The sequence below is a fragment of the Vanessa tameamea genome, chromosome 15, assembly GCF_037043105.1.
Source record: "Vanessa tameamea isolate UH-Manoa-2023 chromosome 15, ilVanTame1 primary haplotype, whole genome shotgun sequence".
NCBI classification, from domain to species: domain Eukaryota; kingdom Metazoa; phylum Arthropoda; class Insecta; order Lepidoptera; family Nymphalidae; genus Vanessa; species Vanessa tameamea.
Window position 1 is genome coordinate 3,856,691 of NC_087323.1, and position 27,324 is coordinate 3,884,014.

The following is a 27,324-nucleotide window of genomic DNA, read 5'->3' on the forward strand; positions in this document are numbered from 1 at the left end:
CATGAGATATGTTCGCGTTTGGATTAAAAAAAAATGATTTTTTAAAAATGATTTCGAACTAAATTTTAAAACAAAAAAAGATTAAAATAAAAACAAACTATAGGTAATTTCGTTTATTTCATATTTGCTATTAATACTAAACATTTGGGTCGAGTGAACATTGACATTTGAACATTATACATACTGCCCATTTGCTATTTGTCAACTATCCTAAAACACAAAACACATTTGGCAGATAATTTATTAATCCAGCAAATAAAAAAAGAAAAAACAAAACTTACGGAAATAAAAATTCTATTATATGAAAAAAAAAACAAATTATCCACATTAATTTGTGAATGATGTTCTTACTGTATTTTTTTACAACTATGTTTGCAAAATGGCAGTTAGTATCACTCCGTGTTATTAATAAGCATTAATGTATTCAATGGCCAGTGATTTGATCGCAATAAATTACACGCATAATCAGATACATTTTTAAATACATTGAATTGTTACATACAATTGATAATTCAACCTTGAATCTTGTAATTCATTTATTTATAATTTATTATCACAGATGCTTATTGCAAAATAAAAAAATAATTTCAAATTAAGTAGTAAAAAAAAAAGAAAAAATAATCCGTGCAAAAATATTCTTAGAAAGCTTCCAGCTTCGACATTTACTTAAAATCTAATTGTTTTGTGACAACAACTAATCGAATTTTTAATACACATTGACAATTAATGATTTTAAAAGTTTTCTATTTTACAAATAAAACGTATTAGATTAGTAGGTACAATGTTTCATTACGTAATACAGTTTTATGTCGGGAATCTATTAAATATACATTAAAACTTCTTATTCAAACCACCGTCATTATGTCTGAGTAATTTAATGTACTTACGGACGCATGATAAGAAAAAATATGAAAGAGAACATAGTTAGGTTAATTATTTTGTTACAAAAACACAAAATTGTAAGAAAACTTTACAAACATATTTTACTGTGCGTTTGTGGTAGGTGCGAACCTTGAACCTTTTGGCACAGTACGAAAAATCGAATAAAAAGTAACTCTAATCAAGTTCACTAGTCTTTTTATTTTCGAAACAAATGACGGTAGCCTTAATGATTTGATAATGTTCATAGACATTATGCGGTCGAATTGACTGAAATCGAGTGTTTGAGTGTTAATTTAGATACGATGATAATTTCGTCGCCCGACCTGATGTTGTAAGAATATAGCTGCTTCGTCGGGAACCTCATCTCCTCGGGACCCTGGACAGACAGTTATACTTAGTATAATTTATTTGGAAAATACCCCCAACAATAATTATTCTGTTTTATTAAAAGTATTTCTCCATATTATACACCGTGGTCTTTGTTCTTGATATAAGTACCAATTATACTCACATAGAATAGTATCTTTACTAAGAATAGTACTTATTGTTAAGTTATTTTTTATTATAAATAAAGATAAAAATTACTCAATAATATATATACGTATATTAATGGGCAATGAATTGGTTTGAGATAGGTTAGTTTTGACTGTATTATTTAACGAAGTGTTTATTTTTATTATACGATATACATATAAATTCCAATTCACTATAATAATGTCTTAATAGTCAAAATGCAACGTTTGTCATAATATTTAAAGTAAATATTTATGAGAAAATATTTGTATAATAAAAAAACAGAACATAAAGGGTAATTTAAATTTTTTTAAAAGTCCTCCTGTAAAGTGAATATCGTAACTATTATATGAAATTTAAATCAACATCATCATACAAGTCAATTATTAAAGGATACCTACTATTTGCATATCTCTTAAATCCTGATCGACGTAAAAGAGTCGCATTTTTGAAGCAGGAAATCCCGCAAGTCGTTCAAGTTTCGTCTTCAGATCGGAAACGGTTCTGCAACAATAGTACGCGTCAGAATAAAAGCTGAACGTCAATGTAAATGGTACGTCCATTAGAACATATCCCGTATCCACACACAATTGAAAAATAAAATATATACATTTCTACGGTAGGTAGGTACTTTACAGACGAGTACGATTTCATAGGCAATTTTTCATCACAGTATTGTCATCTCTGATTATAAAACAAATGACAGATGTTTCGAGCAGAACATTGTAAAGCATCAAAAGAGAATACAAACCACGGTCGTACGAAACGACGTGTCCTTTGTTAATACGACAAAAATATTGTCCCTTTAATAAAATAAATGTGAGCGCGTTTTATAGACATTGTGGTTTTATAATCTGAGCTAGTCAAACTCACTTTATTACAAACTACACTTGTTTATAGAGAATATGAGTACAATATAATAAAGTAATCGTGTCATCTTATAATTAAATATAGACTATTTGGTTAGAGGAAAACTACGATTCCATCCTCAAAAGAAGAAAGGTCTGCCAAGTTATGGCGTATGGTTAGTTACAATGCGTTACCTGTAGACGTCGACGGTGCGAACCTCGCTGGTGTCTCCGCAGGTGAAGGTGATCTGCACGCGTTTCTCCGGCCGCAGGTCCACTGACACCAGCGGGTCCAGCTTACCGTGTACTCCGACCAGCTCCCAGTACCTAAAACGAGTTGTTCATGATATTATGTAAATTATCTGATCTGATATTATTCAGACAACAGTTTTTAGAAAGAGTTAAGAAGGAACGTTAGTGGCTTTTTCGGAAAAAAATCAGTCGCATGTTTATTATGTAAGTACAAAAAAAAGTTTGTAGAATTTCTGCTTAAGTGGTTGAGTGGAAGTGGATATAAATTCAAGGAACAAACGTTCCAACGAGTATAAGTTACAAAAATAATCAAATAAATATTAAAAAAGTAAATCTCAGACAGTTCGATTCGTTTTGAAATTAAGGTTAATTAAATTTCACAACATCTCACCACCCACGATATTTCCTTATAAATCAGATATTCGGACGCCTTTCCTAAACAAGACTTATCCTATCTCTTCTTTTCGGATGATGTGTGCTTGCAAAATAAAATATAATAAAATAGTGTCGAATTTGGGTTTTTACATTGATTTATCGATGCTTGACCAAAATTTGGGTAGGTCAAAATTATTCGCATAACGAAAGGGATCTTAAACTTGCTTGTGACTTGTAACCTAGCCTAGGATGCTTAAGATATCGTAACGCAGTTTTTCCAAAATGTATGTAACTTGTGTCTCCAACAAAAGATGCATACTAAGTACATATTCCTAATTTTAATCAATGTAAGGCTAACAAGTTGTGTGCTCCTTCAATTATAGGAGACCACAGCGTTTTGAAACACAGTTATGATAAAAAGTTATTAAGTTTCGAAAATGAAAATTACAAATGTTTTAAGTTCGCTACACATTCTTTAAATCATAAAAATTAGATTTATGTTTTTATTACTTGTCAGGCCTATCCGATTCCGGTTTTTCCATGTAGTATCTGATGAATGCACGCTCAGCTGCGTCTCGTTCTTCAGGAGGCACCGTCCCTCCTCCGTTTAGTGTTCTGACGTGTGGTAGCCGAGCTACTAGTAGCAACCGCCGCTCGTGTTCTGTAGACTCAAAGCGTTCCCATAACGGCCAGCCCTTGAAATAAATTTAATTACAGTCAGTTACTTTAATGCAATCTTTTAACACCATAATTACCGTAGTTGGCGTCATGCAGAGGGTGTTTGTGAACATAATTAATCCTTCTAATGTCAGTTTCTATAGATGAAGGTGACTTTAAGGCATCAGATTATTATTCTATTTTTCAAGACTAAAAAAAAAAAACTACAACTACAAAATATGTACTACAAGGATTCAATTCCTTTTTAAAGATAACAATAAAACATATAATTAACTATGTTTATTGAGGAATGTTTCAATTAATGATTTGGAAAGAGTACGGCTCCCCTCATGATGGAGCGGACGCGTCTAAATCATGTGGCTGAGTCATACGTAAATGACAGCCTATTATATAATAACAATATTTGTTTTATTTTGGAATATTATTTAGTATACTCTATTCTAACCACAAGAGGAAAAAGCCAAATAAACATAATTTGAAAGCAAATTGACGCGATATCATTGATTAATGACTATGACATTCACTATGAATTTGCGAAAAAATTGTGTTTTGAACGTCGACGAAACTCTTATCGGAACTTTGGAAGTAAAATTAAAGTGGAAATAAGTAAAGAAGTGTAATTGTGTTGTATTATATATAAAGATGAATTAATCTAAACTCTAGTACTGCACAATATAGTTTAGTTATTAGCAAATCGCATGAAATACGTAAATCTAAAGTTTGTTTATCTTTTTTCCTACTTCCATTGGAATACGCTGTATCTGCTTTATAATTTTTATGCATTAAGTTATGAGAATAGTTGATAATTGATCGACTATTTTGACTTAATAACTACATATATTTTTGTTTTAAACAAAACATAATTTCTAACATACCTTCTCTGTCAACTACGTTTATTAAATTTGAATGCAATTAAAAAAAGTCAATTTCGTAATAAAGGAGTTTATACGTGAACTATTCATGGATCGTAATTCGTTACAACAAGTGCTCAATGAATAACTTGTTGATACTAAATAATATATACATATAAAGAAAAAGTTTTTACGCCAATTTTTGGGTTAAGAAGTCACGACTTCTTTAATGTGACTTTAATATGACGACGTGACGGTATCAAAACAAAACAAAAATAAGACCCGTCTTATTGTAAAGGTTTTTGCTCATCACAAGTATTTAATCTGATGATACTAGTTTCCATTAAGAGTCACCGTTTAAAAAAGTGTCCGCCTTTATTGGCCTTCGATCATAAAGTACTTGATCATGTATTATACTTCTGGTTTATTTAAATATATATGTTTAATGTAGATTTTAGGTACATATGTCGTTGCTTATATTTATAAAATATACATATTATTATCGTAAAAATTTAATTTTATAAGAGATTAGTCGTCCTTCTTGACTTACGGGTAAAGGACTTTATTCCGAGATATTTTATGACCAAAATAAAACTATAATACTACATACATATTATTAATTTGGACAGTATGTAGTAGAAAAAATATGAAACATAACATTTTGTATAGTCGAAGTCCGATCTGAGAATATAAAATAAAAGTATATAACGTATGTTCTGTATCAATCCAATTGGTAGATTTTTTGCGAAAAAAACGGGAGAACAAACAAAAGTTATGATATTAGCATTATTTTTCTTCGGTAATCGGTAGACTGTTATTGAAAGTCGAGATGACCATTATTGGCAATCGCATAAACCTACAAATTACAATAAGATTAATGTCGGTCTGTTCTCTGTTGAGATCATTGTTCAAAATTAGCAACAACCACTTACAAGTTTATCAGCTACATAAATTTCCATTTATTTCAGTTGAATGTATAAAGCGCATTATTGTTTTTAATTAATACATAAACATTTTATATAGACCCCTTTAGTCAGAAATATCATATATACAAAATAAAATATATATTCGGGACATTATCATAGTACTGATGGAAATGAGGTTTCACATCTGTAAAGGAGAAGGTTTGTATTCAACAGAGATATTTCTCTACTTGTCGATGATAAATGTTTATGTATGCAGATTAAAAAGATGATAAAAATTTACAAATGAATCACGTGAAAATCTGATGGTGCATGTCTGAACCTTGACCCTCTATCTTCTGTCAAGATCCACGTATTCTATGAAGAAATCCTTCCATTAAAATCAATTTCAGCTTTTAGAACTAGGTAATAAAATACTTTCAAATAAAATTCACTGTCATACTCGAGTAAAATATTTAAAATTTCTGCTGAATAATTATAAAGTCTTTTAATTCCTTATAATCAAGCAAACCGAATGGATTATTAATCATAGACAAACGTCGAGTGCAGAATTAATTTAAATAGTATGGACGTCATCAAACGGAGACAAGTAATAAATTCCCTTTGTTGTGTTGCATACGCGTGCGTTCAACCTTGCTACCGTGTTTTGACCGAAAATGGAACGCGGAAAATACGAAACGACTTGTGCATGCATTAGACCCAACGGAATTTAAGAATACCGCATTTTAAAACTATCAAGGCACTTTATAAAATATTATATCACATAGGCATACATAAAAAATATTAATTAAGGATTTGACCTTAAATTTTAACCGGTAGTAATAATTAAAATAATACAAAAAAACGTCTTATTAATAAAATGGATAAGATTCGGCGTTTATTTCGAAAATACTTAATGTTTAAGCCTGAACAGATTGCGTACCGATTGCTAAATAATGTCTTGTAACATTTTACCCACTGATGTTACATAATTAAAAGTTAAAACCTACCATTATCTTGCATAAACGCCAAGATTTATATGAAAGTTAGGTAAAACAACAATGGAAATGAGAGAATAAATGTCCCGTGTAGGTACCTAGTATTTTTGTAAAGCAATATAAAATGCAATTCTGTTTGCCGAGCTCGTAAATCGCAAGCTGTTTTGTGGAAAGTTTTTTTAGGGACTGGAAATGTAAAAAGTTTTCTTTATATCTTAATGAAAATAAATAAATGCAAGTAAAATGAATATAATGTTACATTTCTTCCTTTAATCACCACACATATTTAAATTCTATAAAATGTATAAAAATGGAACAAATATTAAGTACCGAGATAGGTAGGTATAGAAACTAAAATTGACAGAAATGAATTACAAAACTTTAGAATTCGATCAGAACAAAATAGATCATTTTATATAAATCAGCCGGAAAGATCTGCAGCGAACACGTCCCGTGCATTTATTAACCCGCGAACAGGATATATAGCGCGCACGCATGGCAACCCCAATTTATTAGTATTGCGTGAAATGGCGGGAAGTGCATTTGAGTAAATACGAATTTTCACACAACACACCCGTGCTCCGTACCACGTTGTGATGGAACCGTTCTATGCCATTAATTTTAAATTTAATACGTTAAAGAAAAATAACAATTTTTTTAAATTAATAATAAATCATAACCTTAGCGTAAATCAGGCGCTTACGTAAAACATATCTGTAATAATTGAATAACCGATTCAATAAAATTAATTAATTGCAGACAAAAGATATTTATTATATTTTTATAAAAACGAATTGGTTTATGTCACGAAATTGTGAATCATCATAGTTTATTTACATTAAGGATTTAAAACGTAATATGCGATAAGAAATGTAATACGCATTTTGATTGCGTATTATCTTGCACAAAGAAGAAATATTTTTTACATTCTAGACTAAGAACTGGTAACAATTGCTTCTGTATAAATCCAAACAAAATAGATATGTCTAAGAAAGTACGGTTGACCTAGCTATTAAGGTAATACATGCATAGGTCACCGCTGTATGCCAGTAGAGGGATATTATGTTGCGTTCTAGAAAACCCGTATTTTAGATTCAATTGTCTTTGCACAAATATCGTCTACAAGTTCTTTTTATTTGATTCGCCTGAGCATAACACAGTAAAGGTCTTTTAATGATATTAATATTCGTTGAAATTTTCATTACTAAATGTAAGCACGCCGCCCGGTTACACATCCACTGTTTAGATATGAAAACGAGTCTGCTATGCAGTAAGAGACAAAAGACATCGTGTGTTACTTCGACTCTCGTAGGTATTTCCTTGCCTTTCAACTCCAAGTCAGGGATTTAATATGAGGGGAGTTTTTAGGTCAAGCCACTCGTCATACTATCAATAACGATTTGTCATAGATAAAATAAATATACCATTTGATTTGTAAAATTGTAAATTGGGGCTTTGCCTATTTCCGGCATTATTTACATTTTTCGAGGAGTAAAGATTGGATTAAGACTTCTACATAACAGTAAAACCTCATATTTCATACTTTTACTTTGCACAGGTTTGGCACATTTACATGCTGTTAGTGTACTGTAACACAGAATAATCATTTAATCTTTACGAGAAAATCTGCAAAGCATACCAATACTGTAAGCGAATTAGAATGACCTGATATTTCTCATCGATTCTCTCACAATTAAAATTGGAACTTCGAAAACTGAAATGTCTTATAATTAAAATAGGATTGCATTATAAATATAAGGAACTAAACAATAATTAAAATAGATTTCTAAAAGAGTCTGTCTTAATAATTTGACCTACATTTAAAATAAATTAACAATTATTGCGAATAAAGTACCTAACAAAAAAGGTAATAAGTGAAACAATAAAATATTATTACGGGATCTATTCAAACAAAATAAACTCAAAAACATAAAGTTTTAGGTACATTTGGAAGGTAAAGATGACGACGATAGGGTCTTAGCGTTTCAAAATGTTTGTTTGTAAAATGATCACGAGTATATCATTGTAGAGCGTGGGTTGGAGAACAGACACGACCGTTGATCGGTCAATGTGATTCACGTGCATCTCATAAACTGGTTTCTTTGAACTCAGGTAATCTTTCAATTTGCTAAAATACAAGTCACACTTTATATTATTTATGGTCTTCCTGTATGTGGATATTGCGTTTTAGGAAATCGTTGATATCATTATTTTTATTTAGATATATGTACTTCCAAATTGATATACAACATTAAGGCGTTATATTTTGATAAACATTTATGTTTAATTTCTGCCGCGTAATTTTGATATTTTTAAATTTTCTCGCGCTACGATTTACGAATACTTCCATGATAAAAACCTGTCGGTGTCAAGCTATGTGAAAAATTGGTTAAACCACTTTTTAATTTATTCACAAAATTATTTATTAGTTAAAACTGTAAGAATTAACAAATAAAACTGTTTTTACAAACGAGCTAATTTCTTCTACGATCTTTAGAAATACTATTAAGAAAGGTAGGAAATAGCTTTTTCGAAACACATAATTTTTCCATGATTCCATTATTATTGTGTAAAACAAGAATATTAAAAAAAAAACATAATTAAAACGATTTGATGTGTCTTTCTCAGTTAAGGCAGTTTCTATAGCTGTTTCTATTTTACAAGCCATAACCAATTTTATTCCTTTAGCCATAAAGTATAAACTTACTTCAAATTTATATTCATGTTCTGCTCAAGGTCAATGTAACGTTCGTAAAAAGCGCGTTCCCCATATCATATCATTTTAAATTTCTAAACATTGTTTACAAAACAAATGACTGCTATTATACGCTATCGAACATTTAAACAAATCTATTGTCTAACATAAACAACCAATGGACGACAAATTGAATTTAGTTTTTAAAAAATATTTTACCTATTATAAAAAGACGTAGCTTTTAAATTTATAGCCCTACTGACAATTGAATGAGAAAACGGTAGGCGGACAGACAAAAGTGCCACTTGATGGTAAGTGGTTACCACCGTCCGCAGACATTGGCGCTATAAGAAATATTAACCAACCACCAACATCGCGCCAATGCGCCACCAACCTTAGTAGCTAAGATTGTATGTCCCTTGTGCAGTTATACTGGCTCATTCGGAACTCATCAATATTAAGTATTGCTGTTTGGCGTTAGTATATCTGATGAGTGGGTGGTGTCGACCTAGACGAGCGAACCACTACCACCAGTAAACTTCCTCATACGGACTAACAGCTCTAAGCGTATGTTTCTTGTTAAGAAGACAGTTTAGAATGTATTTCAACACGCTAGTCTACTGCGGAATACACATCAGGAATGAATTAACAAGACTCATAATTCTAAGTGTATCAACTAGTATCACAGATACTACAACTGGCTGGACTTTATCTGGCTGAATTTGCATCGTCGAAATAAATTAAATCCATATTTTTAATAGTCTTCTAATATTGATTATGAAATTCGACAATCGGTCACTCGATAAGAGCTCCAATTGTTATTTAGCCAATTGGCATTTGAAACATTGTCGTGAATTATAGAAGGTTATATCAGTAATTTACACTGAACAACACTTGCATTCATTATTTGCTACATATTTACTACTAGATAGAAAAATCGAATTTCAACAGGATAAGAAGTATAGTTTCACAATTAGAGATGAATAAGTAAATATTTATTCGTCTAGCAGAAGTATCAATAGTTATGTTATATAAAACATATGAATATAAAAATATAAAAATACCTGCACTTCTTATTTTATGGAATATAAAATACTTACACGATAAAAATAGTTTGCTACGGGTATACCCAAAAGAATAACAATTTACTCCAAGTTTAGATTAAGATAAAAAAAAATCTAATTTTAAATTCAAAGAAGATTAAATTAAAAGAAAAAATTTGTTGAAATAAATTTGTTTACAATAGATAGTTATTTGGATAATTAATAATATTAATATGTAGTGATTAATTTTCTAGCATGCTGCGTTATGCAAACGGTTCTGGTGCTAAAAAAAACAGACAAATTTCGATGAAAGATGACATTGTAACATCGTTAAACACGGAAATATTTAACACATAGAGATAAAAAGTAAACATTTTCGACCTTAGTTGATTATTGGTTCAAGGACTATAGTTAATTTTATAGCGCGCTTCAAATGTCTGCAGCAGACGTAAATAGGTCAAGTTCAATTTGATTCCTGGCTGAATTTTACATACGAAGAAAAAAAAACAGAAATAACTGAATATACCTATTATAAAAATTAAATAACGTGTCAAAGTAAAAACCGACCTAATAAAAAGGTCCTTTGTTCCCCCTACGATATCGATTAGAAATTCAAAAAAGTCTCATGATCCATTTAATGATTTCCTTTATATAAGATATTTATCACATGTATTATGATATATCGCAGAACCATTCTTATGACTTAAAGGTGCAGAAATTTATTTTTTAAGTTTCGATGAACTCGGTTATTACTAAATGAAAAATGTATTTTGAACATCGTTTAATCAATTACCGTCCGTGTTTTATCCCAAACAAATTGACTTATCCACAATGAGTTTACAAGAATATTTATTACTTTTAACTGAAGGTCGTCGAAATTCGAGCCATCACACTGAGATTTTGAAGTGGAAGTGTGTTTACAATTGATTTCGGTGCGTTTAATATACATATATGACGGATACATCACAATAAAAGGAACTGCAATAGTTTACATATCTTAATTAAATTAATGTATTTTTGTCGGGCGTAATGTTTACTGCATCTAATGTCTCTAAAGCTAATTGCAATATCTCATTGCTGCTTCCTCATCGAGATGAGCGTTTAATCGTGAAAGGTATGGCGAGAAGGTCGACCAGTGGCTTACTCTGTAAGAACAACTTGAAACTCGACAGTGAATTTAATAAATGAAACTTCTCAGCAAGCTATTTTCAATAAAACGATTATAACAAATTAAGGGCGTAAGGATCAAAATACCGTATAAGTACCGGAGATAAGTCAGTATCGAGTTCGTTCCAGTATAACTGACTTAATACGCAAATGTGAACGAACTGCATAGTGACGCATTAAGTATTTCATTTTCGACATGAATCATCGGTCGAACCCTTTTTAAATTCTTTTATTTTATTTCCCATTCATTGAAACAATGAACAGCATTCCCACCACGTGCATTTATGGCATAAGTTAAAATACTTTAAGCATTTTTTTGATCGCAGCCGAGTTAAAAAGTTTCAGTCGGTATTTTATAGCTAGCTGTAACTGCCAAGTATGTAATTTTTATTCCTGCAACAAACTGTAACTCACTAGGTAAGTATATATTTTTTTTGTTTATTTCCAATTTTACCGCCAACCGCCATCACCACTACGTATACGATGAGAATTGAGTTGTCCACCAGCTGCAATTTAACTTCTTTCCAATTTATTTGCCTAATATTTAAATGTAAATATTTTGCATTTCTTTTGCTTAATACTGTGTAATAGCAAATACCGAGGAACCTGATTCTAATTCTCGGGACGGGCAAATAAAATTTATTGGAATTTTTTTGTCGAGAAATTCTCAGTAGCATCCCGCGATAATGAGGCATTCTACTGCCATAACTCGTAATACCTTAGACTGTGAATAAGAGAATATAGAAAGCATTTGAACTTGCTGAAAATACCTGTGCACGATCACATAACATCTTCTTCGCATTTTCCTAAATTCTGCCGAAAATGGTCAAATTTGGGTCATGATGTTCCAAATCGATGAGAAGTTATCGATTTCGGCCATACTTTTGGGTAATAAACCAATTATTTAATACCAATAGTCCGGTCAAGTGAATCCTTTAATTGGTACCCCTATTGACTACGGTTCCATATATGAGGTAGTGTACTTGACGCGTTTTTTTTTACGTGGTTTTTTCAGTAGTCTTCCTCCACGGTATATTTTGTCCGGAGTAAAAGTTGCCTAACGGCGCTTATATATCTATTATCCTAGCTCTAGGTGCAGCTCACTGAATATAAATATTCTAGAAAAGCTGCAAAAGCATCGAGAATGTTTGTTAATTTACCTACAATGAATAAGATTTAAAGTCTTTTATATTAAAAAATTAAGAAGTTAATTTAAGGGTATATAATACTTTTTACATAAGTATAAAATACTCTTATATTTTTTCACTTTGTTTTTTTAATAATTTTTGGTATCTACTATGGTATCGGCCGCAAAGACCATAATATTATCCAATACAATAAACAATAATTTCGTAAACGAAGTAGCTCCTATACAGGTACTGTTGAACAAATTCATAGAAGGCATCTGAATATTAATGATACGGTATATATGAACAAATCTTATAACATTACGTAAAATCATTGGCGTTATAACGTCGGTAGGTTGTTTAATACGTGTCATTCAGAGCGAGTATGATAAACGAACAGCACACGAACAGTAACACTTTCACGACACGCGTAGCGTGACGGTCATGTCGAAATCATTTAAATCTAACATAATATTCCAATTTTATAAACTAAAAATATAATTAAAATGAATATGTAAATAGGGTAATAAGATCAAGGTAATTTCTGATGACATGAAATAAATAAAGCAACAGCCATTACAGAGATCTCAGTCGAAATTATACAATTGGTAACGGTTTTGTAATATTTGAAGATTTTATTAAAACAATGTTTGTAATAGTCTTAAAAACGCTATCACACAGGCAAATAACACATACTATTCTGAGCGATTTACACAATGTTGAAATAATGCGAAAGGGAGTTACATTCGGCTAGGTTGCGCAAGCGCAGCGGCCGGCGCTAAGTAGAACGGTATTAAATCCGGAAGACCTTCACCCATATGATCTCGTGTTCTCGAGGGACGATGCTCGCATTACATACAATGTTTTAATTGCTCGTACGGTCGGGAACAAACGATAAATCACAGGAATTTTGATTGACTTTCGACACACTTTTTGATTGAGTTTTCTATGGAATTTTTAAACGATTATAAAAGTCTACAAGACGTAAAAATAGAAGTTCAGTTTAAAGACAAGAAAAAAGGGGGCCACTTATTTGATTAATCATTCCTGTCAGAAAATCCCTATGCATTGAAGACGTGTGCAGCAATCACGATATTGCTATCAAGGAAGATTCCTCGATATCCTATCATCACAAGTAACTTAAAAACATTTTATATTATATTAGCAGACAGCCTTGAACTAAATATATGATATTATATTTAATTCTATATCAAAACAAAAATGTTCACGAATAACCTTTTAAAACAATAAGTCATGTACAGTGACGATCACTTTTCAATTTATTATTATAATATAGATAATATAATATTGCATCATTAGTGGCTATAATAAAAAGATAAAATACATTAAACGTCATCAACACGACTGTACACGAGACGATCCAAACTCAAGCAATGATGATGTAACGATTGGCGCGAGTAATTGAGTATGCAGTTGCAATAATAGATACGTACCTGGTCTATCACTGAGAGAAGTGATTAGGAAAACTACAGCGTGAACAATGCTTGCAATAACATAAAAAAAAAAAATCTAATAATATATAATAATTTCAATTAAATTCAACATTGGTTTTCGTTTTTATTTATTTTATTATAAAACACATGAAATCTTTTTGGTGCTGGTCTGGAATAAAAATTTTGTCCTTCGGCTTAAATTTATATAAAAAAATGTTCTATCTGCTATGCAATCTCGAATTATTTAAGACAACAAGAAAAATATATGGGACAAAAATTGTCATTCATTTCATATTCGTTGCTTGATTTTTTTTTAATTTATAGATCTTTAATGATATCAATAAATAAATAACAGATTCAGCGATAGAACAAGTTGTTTTCAATTCAATGTGGAAATATTTCTAATATGAACTATTCTTACCATAGATTAAAAATATGAATGTAAACTATAGACGAAGAAACCAAATATGCATCCTTTGATAATATTTCGTAAGTGCCAGATGCGTTCAGTAAACAATTTAACGAATTTACGTAAAACTCAGCATGTGTATAGCTTGTATCAACACGTCATATTTAGATACTACTAAATGAATTGTAAGTATGTATTAATAACTTATTGTTATCACTGTGTTTAACTAATTTAAGTAATACTTTTTATCGTAATGGTGCGAACGAAAAAAAAAAAACAAAAATGTTGCAAAATATTCCTTATACATATTTTTAAATTTAAATATTAAAACATTTACCTAGAATTTCATTTTAATGGTTAATTTGTCAGTCGCACGTTACGTAAACATCGTTTTAGGGCGCTAATGAACTATTTCATATGCCTAATTACACCCCGACCACATCGTAGAATCTAACCACAAAACTCCTACGTGCATTTTAATTAATTTCACATTTATTTCAATATCGATAATAATAAGAGTATTTATAAATAATAATATTTAGTATGTTATATAAATGTTTCATAAAACATTATTTTATATATCAACTTATTTCATTAAATATACTATTACTTTAAACCCTCATAATGTATATTTATAATTTTTTTTTTTATAAATTCGGCGGTCAGTATGCGTTCATACCTTTTCAATTTGGCTCGACGTTTTGACAGGGTTGCACCTGCCGTAGTCACGAGCAACGCAACTCGTATACAAAATATATAAAATGTCGTAAGTAGCAGTTATAATGCTAACCGGTCAATAAGTTAAATTATTAATGTACACGGAAATCTCGAACAAAAATCAGAAATAAATTAAAATAAAAATACTATACTATAAAAGTTTGTTAGCTAATGTTTACAAGATCCAAAGAAACCGCAAGGTTCTTTTAGTGAACATCCGGCACTTTGGTCGAGCATATTCATATAAAAATCAGTATGTGGTCAGATAATACAAAAATAATCACTTACTTGAACTCTTAAACTCTTCAGTGCAGGAAATTTAGCAATCCTGTCCACTTCGTCCCAGGTCGCCAAGCCCGTGTTGTTTAAATTTAGAAATCGTAGGTGCCTGATGGGGAGATAAACTGCATGAATGTCATATAAAGAGGAATCACTATCGATTGATCATACAGGTCAAGTACGTCAGTGATAATAATTATGAAACAGATTTATCACGCGCTGATAAATATTTTATTTCATAACCCGTTATATTTTTTTTTACATTAATAGCCTGTAAATTTCCCACTGCTGAGCTAAGGCCTCTCCCTTTGAGGAGAAGGTTTGGAGCATATTCCACCACACTGTTCCAGTGCGGGTTGGTGGATTCACATGTGGCAGAATTTTGTTGAAATTAGACACATGCAGGTTTCTTCGCGTTGTTTTCCTTCACCGTCGAGCACGAGATGAATTATAAACACAAATTAAGCACATGAAAATTCAGTGGTGCTTGCCTGGGTTTGAACCCGCATCGGTTAGGATGCACGCGTTTTAACCACTGGGCCATCTCGGCTCATTTCATAACCCATACGTAATTATAATTGGTATGGAAAAACATTGTAATCTTTAAAATGTTTTGGTAATGTTACATAGTAGGTAGGCTTCGCCATTGTGTGAGCTGGTCGATTGCTTAGTTAGGATGTTAAAGCGTAAAAAACAAAAGCATAAACTCACTTCACATTAACAATATTCCTAGAGATAGCAGTTTTATTTATACTTACTGGAAGGCATCGTGACATTTTTTGTTTCCATTATTATCTTCGCACTTGTCACACGGATCTGGCTCCAATGTTGTTATAGGGCACTCGTTCACTAAAAGGGATTCCAAATTCGGAAAGGCATAGCCGAGCTTTGAAACTTCTCGCCAGCTATGGATAGGGTTCCCAGAGAAGTGAAGTTGCTTTAGTCTATCGTGTATTGGTTCTGTAACATCTATGTTAAGCCGAGTGCATCCTTCACAAAAGTCGTTTTCCTCAACCTCTTTTCCACTCAAATTTACATAAGAATACTCATTAAGGCTCAAGTGCAACTCTTCAAGAGCTGGTAGAGCTTTGAGCAAACCAAAAACACTTGGCCAACGTACGTAAGTAGAGTTCAAAACGAGATTGCTTAGGCTATCCCAGCGCGGTTGAAGGGCCTGTGCAGCTTGAAGTTGTGCGGAAAGGCGGTTGAAACTTAAATTCAGAAATCGGACACGCGGAGTCTGTTCCAGTACCGCAAATACCTACAAATAAATGGTGTTCAGTTATAATCTTTACATAGTATAAAACATAGTCGCTTTCTCTGTCCCTATGTCCCTTTGTATGCTTAAATCTTTAAAACTACGCAACGGATTTCGATGCGGTTTTTTTTTTAATAGAGTAATTCGAGAGGAAGATTTTTGTATATAATACATAGACAATATAGTTAAGTAACACTGATAATTTTAAAAGTTTCTAATGTGATGTCGTAAAAAGACACATTTTTTGTGCATATATTGCAAACGCTGGCTGAACACTATGAGATAGATCAAAATAATGTACTACAGAATTGTACACCTCAAAAATGTCTACAAAAATATTAACAAATATTAAAACAAAAAATAGTTTTTTTGGATACTGATTAAAAATGAGTAGATACGTATTTAAGCGTTTCTTGATATTTTACGCCTAAAGGGAAAAATAGGTGTTAACATTTCGTATTCAGGTTAGTCTGGAAGTCTGTCATTTTGAAGTTAGAAGGTCGAAATTTTTTTTTAGGCTACCGATTAAAAATGTGTTGATTCGCATTTAAGCGTTTCTGGATATTCCACCCTAAGGGCTGAAATACACACCAATGTGGTATACAAAGAGGTATTACATTAACGTAACATTTTAAGTTAATTTGTAAAGATATTCATATTCTACGCGGGCAAAGCCGCGGATAATAGCTAGTATATTATATGTATGTGTAATAATATGATTGCAACTATAATACAGGCGGATGTTTAAAGTTGTCAATAAAATTGCCTTATTACATCATAACAAAAAATTATGTACTTGGCAGCATGACAATCCCCTTCAGTAAGAAGTCACTTTTGTCATGAGCAACTGCATTAATTAAAAAGAAAAAAAAAAGGTTTTTCTTACCTCCTTCCAATCTGTTAGTTTATTATGGGCAAGATCCAGTTCAACCACGTCAGCACATTTGTCAGCTAAGGCACTAGAGTCTCCAGCGCAATCTATGTCGCAGTCGTTCAGCACCAGAAGAGTGGGCACGCTGAGCCGTGGCGAACGTTTTGGTACGAAAATGGCCACTGGCATATCATCAATAGGCGGGTTGACTTCACCTTTTGCACCATATTTTCGCTCCAATGCTTCCAGAAGCGAAGGCATATTGACCTGTGAACAGGAATTAACATAATAATAGTATAATTTAACACAAAGTTGTTTGTGTTTAAATATTTCTTATGGTACCAAATTCATGGACAGTGGTGACAACTAACCATCAAGCGGCCCATATGCTCATGGAAATAAAATAGGTAGGATTTTATATAAAATAATAGCGCGTCATTGGCATTTCTTTAAGCTCTTTACTCTGAAGTCAGCAATAATCGAATATTAAAATTATTATTTAAAGTTAAGATGTAGACGTACTTGATTATTTCTTTAGCAATAATTTCGCCGTAACTAAAAATATTTCAACGTGTTAATCAATCGCATAAAAATAACTTTCAACTCCAAATTGCTGGGTTAAAGTACAAGGTTAATTGAACAACGTCGGTCACGTCAATGGTAAACTAATAAAGTGTATGAAATGATTAAAAACATAAATTAGAATTCGCTATACCTCCTTTTTGGAATATAATACTATTAGAATCTAATTAACCACGTATTGTTGGTCAATTATCTACTTAGATTACCATTTGCGGTGGTTTTCTGTTTATAGATAATAGACTTCTCAATGACCAATATACTTGAAGATGCCTTTGTTTCCTTATTTATCTTGCGTGTAAGTTTAATTATGAATATTTTATATAAATGTCTCGTTCACTTTAGCGCTCGCTTATAAGGCTGCAGTTCCTAAAGTCCTGGATTCGAACCAGGAACGGGTTATTAAAAAAGGAATGTTGAGGTTTTTATGCAAATAGGCGCTGGGAGTTTGGAAGTTTGCAGTGTTAAGGTCTCGTGCCTAGGAAGATGTTCGTCCTAATAAGTGCTAACAGTAAGGGCACCTGTGTATGTGCACACCCTTGTGTAATATTCATAGCATGTTGACTAATCTCCGTTGAGAATGGCGGCTGTGTCTAAAATTCGTCACAAGAATATCATCATCATCACATATTATGTGTAAATTGAAATAGTTCCTACACAAAACAATTATCACAACACTCGTTATAATAATAACATTTTAATTTCAGTAATAGCAGGAATTTGATAATAGATCTTTGTCTGTTTTTCATTATTTTTTGATGACTTGCTTAATTTAGTTGACGTAACTGCCATTAAAACAATATTAACTAGTACCGGTTATATTTGCCAATCACATAATTATGGTTTTGATTTCGTATTATTCATAGAAATATCTTTTTTATCTTCATTGAATTTGCTCGTTTGCGGAACGGTCATTAAATTAAACAGAATAAACCTTGCTCACTAATATGAACTACATTTTAATTGAATATGTCCATTGTTGATGATTTTATTTATTACGTAATGTTAGCTAATAAGAGTAATTAAAAGTACAATTTGTTTTCATATTACTGTATTGAGTTCCTAAGTAATTAATTATTATTAACGCACTAGTTACTTAACAAAAAAAATAGAGTTTTGATATCTGATGGAGATTGACATTTCATAATATAGAAGCGGAATGAGTTATTACAAATCTTCGATATTAACAGCAACCCCTCAACATTTATATGAACTTTATCTAATCGTCCCATTCAAACTGCTATTATTTATGACACTGATGGTTGTAATATTGAGTAAACTTTGGTGAGTAAGGTGGAAAATCCATGTGTTTAGCATTGAGAGCACATGCATGTGCCCACAAAATAGTCAACGGTTATAATCTATTCCAACCAAAGCAGGAATAACAACTTTGACATAGATTTGTGGATATAAGTAGTTTAGAAGAATATTGTTATAAAAGATGATTTGTTATAAAAAGATATATAAATCATTAACTGTTTGTCGTGCATACTATAACAGAGCTATTAGCAAATCGCATAGAATATGTAAATTTATGGTTTGTATATATCTACTCCTTCGATTGGAATGGACTATAGCCAGTCGTGAATATTTGTAATATTCGTGTTAATATATAAATATTTAATGCATATTTCATTAACACCCCGCGGGCTATGTCGCGAATAATATTTAAATAGCACGAGTACGTAGTATTAATTACCTTTAACTTGACTTTGGCTGTATTCCGGTACGAAAGGATAAGCATTTGAATAACACGATTGACGGCGGGTTGACATTATAAGATACTAGCTGAACCTGCGGCGTTATCCGCAATTTATAAAACACAAACCTCCAAGCCCCATTGACTCCCTGTGTTAGAGAGTCGTAAAATCTGTTCTTAGCGGATGTCGACACCCTATGAGGAACCTATCAGCCAAATTTGAAGTTTTTAAGTGTTATCGTTTCTGAGATTTTGTGATCAATCGGTGAGTGGTTTTTCGCTTTTATATGTATAAATATAGATTATGTATTTTTAACAGTCTATGGGCAGAGGTAAAAAATTGTCATCACTTGGTGTATTTAGACAACTGTTTGCCTTTTTTTAGGCGTCTAGGGTCCAATTTATATTATTTACATATATCGGTTAAGATACAATTCCAGTTATATTCCAATCCAACTTCGACTGAACCGCAACAAGATCGTTGTGTTTGTAAAATAGGATAATATTATAACGGTAACTTTTTTATTTTGATTTAATTTCGATATAGTGACAATTTTATCATAGAACTGGCACCCACCCAGTGTACATTTATTGCGCTGGCTATCGTTTTTTAAAAACCATTTTAGAAGGGTTGGTACTTTGGTAAGCTGTGTTCATAGGAGGCTAAGTCGTGACTTTATCCAAGGTTACAACTTGTTTCGGTCTTGAATTTTGTAAGTTCAATTAAGTGTTTGTTTTATTTATGGCCCATATTTTAATCAAAATCGCGACCTTACAGTTGCTTTGTGAATGTAATCAATAAATATAATCAATGATGACTATATATTTAACAATGTGAAATTATGGACTTCTAAAACCCTATACAACCTAAATTTAAACACTAAATAAATATGATTACATTTTAAGAAATAATTTTTTTATGGTATCGGTAGGCGGACGAGCAAATGGGCCACCTCATTGTAAGTGGTCACCACCGCCCATAGACAATGGTGCTGTAAGAAATATTAACCATTCCTTACCATATGGCCATATCACCAATGCGCCACCAACTTCGGGAACTCAGATGTTATGTCCCTCGTGCCTGTTGTTACACTGGCTCACTCACCCTTCAAACCGGAACACAACAATACTGAGTATTGCTGTTTGGCGGTAGAATATATGATGAATGGTCGGTACCTACCCAGACGGGCTTGCACAAAGTCCTACCACCAAGCATTTATTTGAAGCGAGCTCAGAAATAAGAATCTACGTGTTCTTCAAACGGTCTATCTCGCTGAGGTTACTTTCAGAACATACCTATTATAATATAGGTATTATTGGTGCTATTAATCCATCTGATTTAATATTAATCTAGGTTTAGTTATAATATCTCAATTTTCATACAATGGAAGTTTTAATAGACTGAATTTGGTTCTTTTATTTAAATAATAACTTCATTTGCTTGTATTACAAGCTGCAGACGACGCCTAAGAATTCAATTAGTGGGTCGACGCGAGCTAAACAATGGACTAGGTTAATAGATGATTTTAATCTTTTTAAAGAATCAGCTGCATAAACCTTGATATTTTAGCTTTGTGTGATATATTTTTTCGGCAATGAAAGCCAAAACCTTTAATTGTATTTATTGTTAAATAGATAATCGGTGGGTACTTTATAATTAAGAACGTACGCAATGTTAAAATTATAAAAAAATATTTTTGTTTTCATTAAAGTCGTCATTCGAATTATCAAATTTCACTAAAGAGATAAAATGCATCTTATCTATGGCTCCCTTGTGATCTCTATTCTATAAATGATAGCAATTGTAACAACAATGATTATGCGATTGTCAAGTTTATTTTCATATGATTTCACGTTTATTTATGAATGTCCCAGTGGATAAACCACGTTGATTTTCCGAACATCGTGGGTTAATACCCGGTATTCGCGTGTACATTTCAAATTCCAAGTGTTTAATATGTGTTTATACATCACACGCTGGACGGTAAAAAAAACTTCACAAGGGAAACATTTACCTTAACTAGCGTGGTTGAATAAGCTCAAAACTTGCTGCCCGAGAGGAACAGCAGGGATCAGCCCCTAAGACATTTAAGATTTTCAGTCTATTTAATTTTCATTTCACTCATTTCCAGATATCAACAAAGATTTATATTGAAAGGTAGAATAAATTCGCAATACATAGGGTCTAGTACAAAAGGTCATAAAGGCAAAGCTAAGCTTTATTCTTTACACCCCGTAGAAATGCAGTGCATCATATTGTAAAACGGAAATAGCACCTTTTTGAGACACAAAGTAAAAGTCACAGAGACTACTGAATGGTACTTTCAGCGAGATGTACCTACTCGTAGCGTCGACGAGAACAAAACACGAATAAATGTTTGTTTTTCCCCGCGTGACGGAACAAACATATGGTGTCGTTTTAAAAAAAGGTTATAAGTATGTACATATAAAGTTTATATTCGAAGCGTTTACAAAATTCCTTTTATTTAAATTACTTCGGTTTAGTGGCTAGATAAAAGCCAAAGATCACGTGCTCCTGAATCCCAGGGTTGGGCCAATAAAAAGTTGTTGGGTTTTCTGTTGAAAAATTCTCATCCACCCAGAGTCTGCAAGTTGGAAATGTGAACTCTCATGTTTTGGAATGTACGTAAAACCATCCGTGGTCTAGTGCGTGACCTCTTTCCGGTCGAGTCGGATTTGTCATCCAATTGGATTAGGAGAGTGCACCTGTGTTTGCTCATTATTGGTTACTATAATATATCCTGCGTATTATTACTGGGTTATTATCTCTATCCTTTGAAATTGGTCAACTTGGCCAAAATCGGTCAGGAGGACATCGACTAAGTTACCGAAAAATTAAGATGAAAAGCTTAAACGACCCTAGTTCGTCACAAACGTTACTCCTGAATGATACATATAGAAACGTTTTACTAAAAATGTATGCCTTTCTCGCTCATCTCATTTATTATATGAAATAAATAAAATAAAATTTTGACAGTATTGCACAAAATGATTATAAAAACACAGATATCTCACTAACACGTATGTCAACCAAAGCTAATGTAAACGAGAAAAAAAGCAGCCATAGACTATTCAGATTCACAGTGACAGCAGATGACTCAAGATATCATACTTTTATACCCTAAAAAAAAAAATCTGTTGGCATTATATCATGCTATCTGTTAATAGACGATATGATAGGAGATAAAGTTCGACGAAAACTTGGCTCGTAGACCATGTAGGTACTCAATTATGAAAATACCTATCAGTTACTTATAATACTCAATAAATATATTTATTTTAATTGTTCAATTTTATTTTAAATTAATCTGAAAGGTTTACGTTTAAAAGCTCTGACCTTAATTATACAGCTTATACAAGGTTCCATTATTTTTTAATAATATACTTTACGATAGGAAACTTGTCATAAATAATGACTTCAAACATTTTATTATATCATTTTAAGAGCTGACGTTAAAATTAACTAAAAAGTAACCTTTTTTTCTTTTGATTGAAAATTTGTAGAAAGTTTCTTTCCGAATGCCATGTTGTTCATATAGACAAAGCCTTCAACCATGGTGCTAATTTACTCTTTACCGATAATGGTCCGACTAAGAAGACAATGCGTTTCGTAGGTTTGTATGCGTTTTATGTTACCACTTATATAAAACCAAAAATAAATTCAGTGATCTTTGACTACCTACGATAAAACTACGCAAAATACTACGCAAGAGTATTCAAATATACCAAACGCTAGTGGTGACAGTACCCTCCTGACCGATTTCAACCTCAGCCTCCTTTTTCAATGGATGCTTCTCAACTGGGCAGGAGATACTTTTGCGTACAAATGCCTGAGTACACAGGTGCACTATCTCTTATTTAGCCCTCATAGTCCGTTAGGGCATCAACTAGACTGACCAAATGACGGTGAGAAATTATAACGCACTAGCTACTAAACCACTGGGGATACACTCGAGCATAGCACATGTCGATCCTAGATATAACTTCCTCAAGTCAAATCACGTTTATCAATCTACGTGATTTTCTAATCATAAAAAAAGATAGATTCACCAAGAATTGAACAGTCAAGAATTGTTACACTTTCTATTAAAACTAGGCTACTGGTTGAGGGAAAAGAACATTAAAGTCCCTGCATATTGGTGTGTTGCCAAGATCCGTTGACCTTAATATATTACTTATATAATAAAAAAAAAATAGTTTATAATATTTAAGTATGTATGGAGTTGTAAAGTACATAGTTATAATAAATCTTGTATACCACTTAAGGCACACCCCGCCGCGACGACGGAGGGCGCCGAACCTTAGCGTCTAGTCTGGAGTCTGCTTAGACCTTTGTTCTAACTTAACCATACTTGGATCATTATAAACTAAATTTATTCAAATAGATTCATGATTTTTTTACAGTTATACCAATATTTAAAATAACTTTGATTCTTTCTGAAGATATAAAATAGAGTACTTTTAGAAATATTAAACTTAATTACAACAGAAGTTTCTATTTAATGTTCTTTCTTCTTAGCAATAATATATTCAAAAAAATTCGAGTAAGTAGATACGTTATTGTTATTGAAGAAACAAAAAAAAAACATGATTTATTTCTAAACGCAAACAATCACTAATCGCACGTACCATACCTACTAAAGTCGAGGCGTGACAAAATCGTCCTCGTGTCCTTCACCAGCGCTATTAAAAAACTGTTTGCAAACACCATTGCGATAAAACCAATATAAATATTGCGCAGTAGGTAATAAGTAAACCATTATTGTTTCCGCGTCTTAAGAATATTGCTACGATGTTAGATATTAAAACTTTAGCTTATATATGTTATTAAGTTAACTTCGTTATATCTTAGTTACCAGTTTTATTAGTCAATGATTTCCGAGCATTTTTGTAAAATGCTCAATAAAAATAAAAAACCTCATTCGATTCTACTGCTATTACGAAATATCATATATAAAAATTAAATAAATAAAATAATAACAAACATCCATACGTTGCTAATAATTTTATAAAGCTTCATAAGTTACTATGGAAACAGAATCAGTAGAGAGTATAAATAATATATTATCTACATCTTTACAATTAGTATAAAACAAAGTCGCTTTCCACCGTCTGTACGCTTAGATCTTTTAAGCTACGCAACCGATTATAACGCAGTTTTCATCAATAAACAGAGTGATTCACGAAGAAGGTTTGTATGCACATTATAGAAGAAAAAGCCGTCATTTTACTGAACCATTGTAAACGGTTTGCTGGATATATTAATAAGATATAAGGAAATAATCGGTTTTTATGCTTTACAGTGAATTAAACATGACAACATTTACTCTAACATATCGATTTGTTTCTGAGTGAAACAGAGACAAAAATACTAGATCACTTTCGCATTTATAATATGAATAGGAAACTCCTTGCTATTGCAATGTTTAAATCAAGTAGGTTAATTATAAGTTACGCGAAAAAAAATCTAAATATTATTACTTTTCAACTATCACATCCATGACTTGTAATTTCTAAGCACTTAAAACATGCTTTTAATCATCACGGAAAGAAGTTCGGACAACTTCAAATTGCAACCTTGTAATGACAATTTATGAATGAAATGTGCATCAAATGATTATGCTAGTACTTTATTAATATTTTATCATAAGTCTGAAATCAAAGACACTATGGTTTAAATTTTCTATGTCATGAAAGGTCCGGATACTTTTAAAGCTAAAATTACTTATAGGTGTGTTTGCATGCACAAGATAAATTATGACTCGGCAATGTCCTTGAAGGCGTCACAATGATAGGTATATTTTGAGCAAAACCATCCATGCAGTCGCAGTGATTTTTTATTGGGTGATTTATAAATGTTTAAAAAATATGATATATGAATTACTTTTTAATAAGGTTGATGTCATTAATGTTACGTATATGTTGTCTATTGAGTCGTATTTAACTCCACAATTGAAACGCAATTTACAATACTAATACAATTTTTGCGCCGAAAAAATACAACACATCGTAGTAAATTCCAACTTGACTTCTCAAATTTTAAGACGAAAAAACAATAAGCGGTAGTAAATTTTGTATTAATGATTAATATTGAAATGTAATGAAGATTAATAAATCACAGTCGCAAATTGAGTTATATTCGAACATTAAAACTCATTGGTTAAAACAGTGAGATCACAACGATTAACTATTGAACATCTTGCGGTAGACCAAGTTGATTTCGCTCGGAACGTTAGCAAGGACGGCTCTCTATTTCTGAACGAGAATTATGAAATGCGCGGGAATTTTACGCTTTGTGATTTTAAAAATGGAAGCGTTAAATTTTATTAGAATTGTAAAGTTCTTTTGGTCGTTTTTTAAGCATACTTATACCTACTTAATATGTAAAAAAGGATTCTTTTTTTAAATGTATGTAAGGAAGTCGATAACTAGGTCATTACCGAAATCGATATCACAGAGTAATATTTTGCAGACTTTGTTTTTACAATCTATATTAAGTATTCGATTATTTATAAAAACGACGTTGTCTAGTGTATATTAAAAATATTGCATGGTTTAAAGTCATGTTTATAAAATATATTATGAACATTTTTATGTTGTTATTTTTACATTGACAAAATATTTTTAAATTTGTCGTCCTATTAGTTTTGTTATTAAATCGAAATGACAATATAACGTTATTAATTAACCACAACAAATAAATAAAATATTTTTATAAACAATGATTATGTACAATTATATAGCCTTCCTATTACTAAATGTACTTAATAGTATATTTATCTACAGTTAATAGTTATTCTGCTAAAATTTTAATATAATATATCATACGCTAGAATAGAATAAAAATAATTAAAATAAAATATTATACAATAAAGTACTTACGGATATAAAACTTTAGCGTAGCAGTTTACTCATTTATATGTTGAATTTCCAAAGGTATACAAAACAATTTCTTGTTCGCACTTCTCATAACAATGGAAATATCTTTGTAAAACACTTATAAGTAAATACAAGAATAAAATCAGAACACACAGTAACAAAGAGCACTATGGCACTTTGGTGGATACTATTAGAAATCGTAAACACTGTCACAAAATAAATCTTCCTGTTTTTGTCTGTATCAGAGGTTTACACTTTACATGTTTTTCAGATGCTTCTCAAAAGATTTCCATACGCTCATACACGCTCTGAAATAAAATGACAAGTGAATGTTTACATCAATACATTGCACAGACGCAATACCAGTTTTCACTCACACATTAGCTTTGTTTGTGTGTAATAGTAAAATATTGACTAGTTTTGTAGGGGGGATGGAAAAGGTCAATGACGTTACCAGATAAGAAATGTAGGATTCAGCATAGACAAACAAATTAAAAATACTATTTACTACAAATAGAAAATATTTGTATCTATATATATTACTATTTTTTAAACATATATTTAAAAGATGTAAAATTTATAACCACGATTTTGTTTATTTCAAATACATACATAAGTTTTATAATAAAGAAATGCACTAACCACTTTGAATTGAATTCAAGATCTCCTTATTTAATTTATCACTTAAAATTTTAATATTTCAAAGCTCTTACTAAAAATTTAATGCATTTTTATGTTTTACTTATTAATTATTTTTAAGAAAGTCAGGCGCTTAATATATTGTTATTTGTCAACATATTAAAAAAATATTTATGCCATATCAGTCT

General features: G+C 31.5%; 1 protein-coding gene across 1 annotated transcript; it reads right to left on the minus strand.

Annotated features, from left to right (window-relative positions):
• Positions 1-98: 98 nt before the first annotated feature.
• Positions 99-26,891, minus strand: Mlt (mulet). The gene is made up of 8 exons (XM_026638021.2): positions 26,501-26,891; positions 17,335-17,586; positions 15,949-16,451; positions 15,200-15,299; positions 3,381-3,565; positions 2,439-2,570; positions 1,797-1,899; positions 99-1,258 (listed from the first exon to the last, which is right to left on the minus strand). Exons 2-8 carry the CDS (start codon positions 17,578-17,580, stop codon positions 1,133-1,135), a joined length of 1,395 nt encoding a protein of 464 aa, XP_026493806.1. The 5' UTR covers positions 17,581-17,586; positions 26,501-26,891; the 3' UTR covers positions 99-1,132.
• Positions 26,892-27,324: the final 433 nt, after the last annotated feature.

Excerpts from the sequence above, each read along its gene's own strand:
- Mlt (XM_026638021.2), bottom strand. The coding sequence starts at position 17,580 with ATGCCTTCGCTTCTGGAAGCATTGGAGCGAAAATATGGTGCAAAAGGT. Across the intron at positions 16,452-17,334 it reads AACTAACAGATTGGAAGGAG|GTATTTGCGGTACTGGAACA; the intron begins GTAAGAAAAACC and ends ATTTATTTGTAG. Across the intron at positions 1,900-2,438 it reads CGCACCGTCGACGTCTACAG|AACCGTTTCCGATCTGAAGA; the intron begins GTAACGCATTGT and ends CTATTGTTGCAG.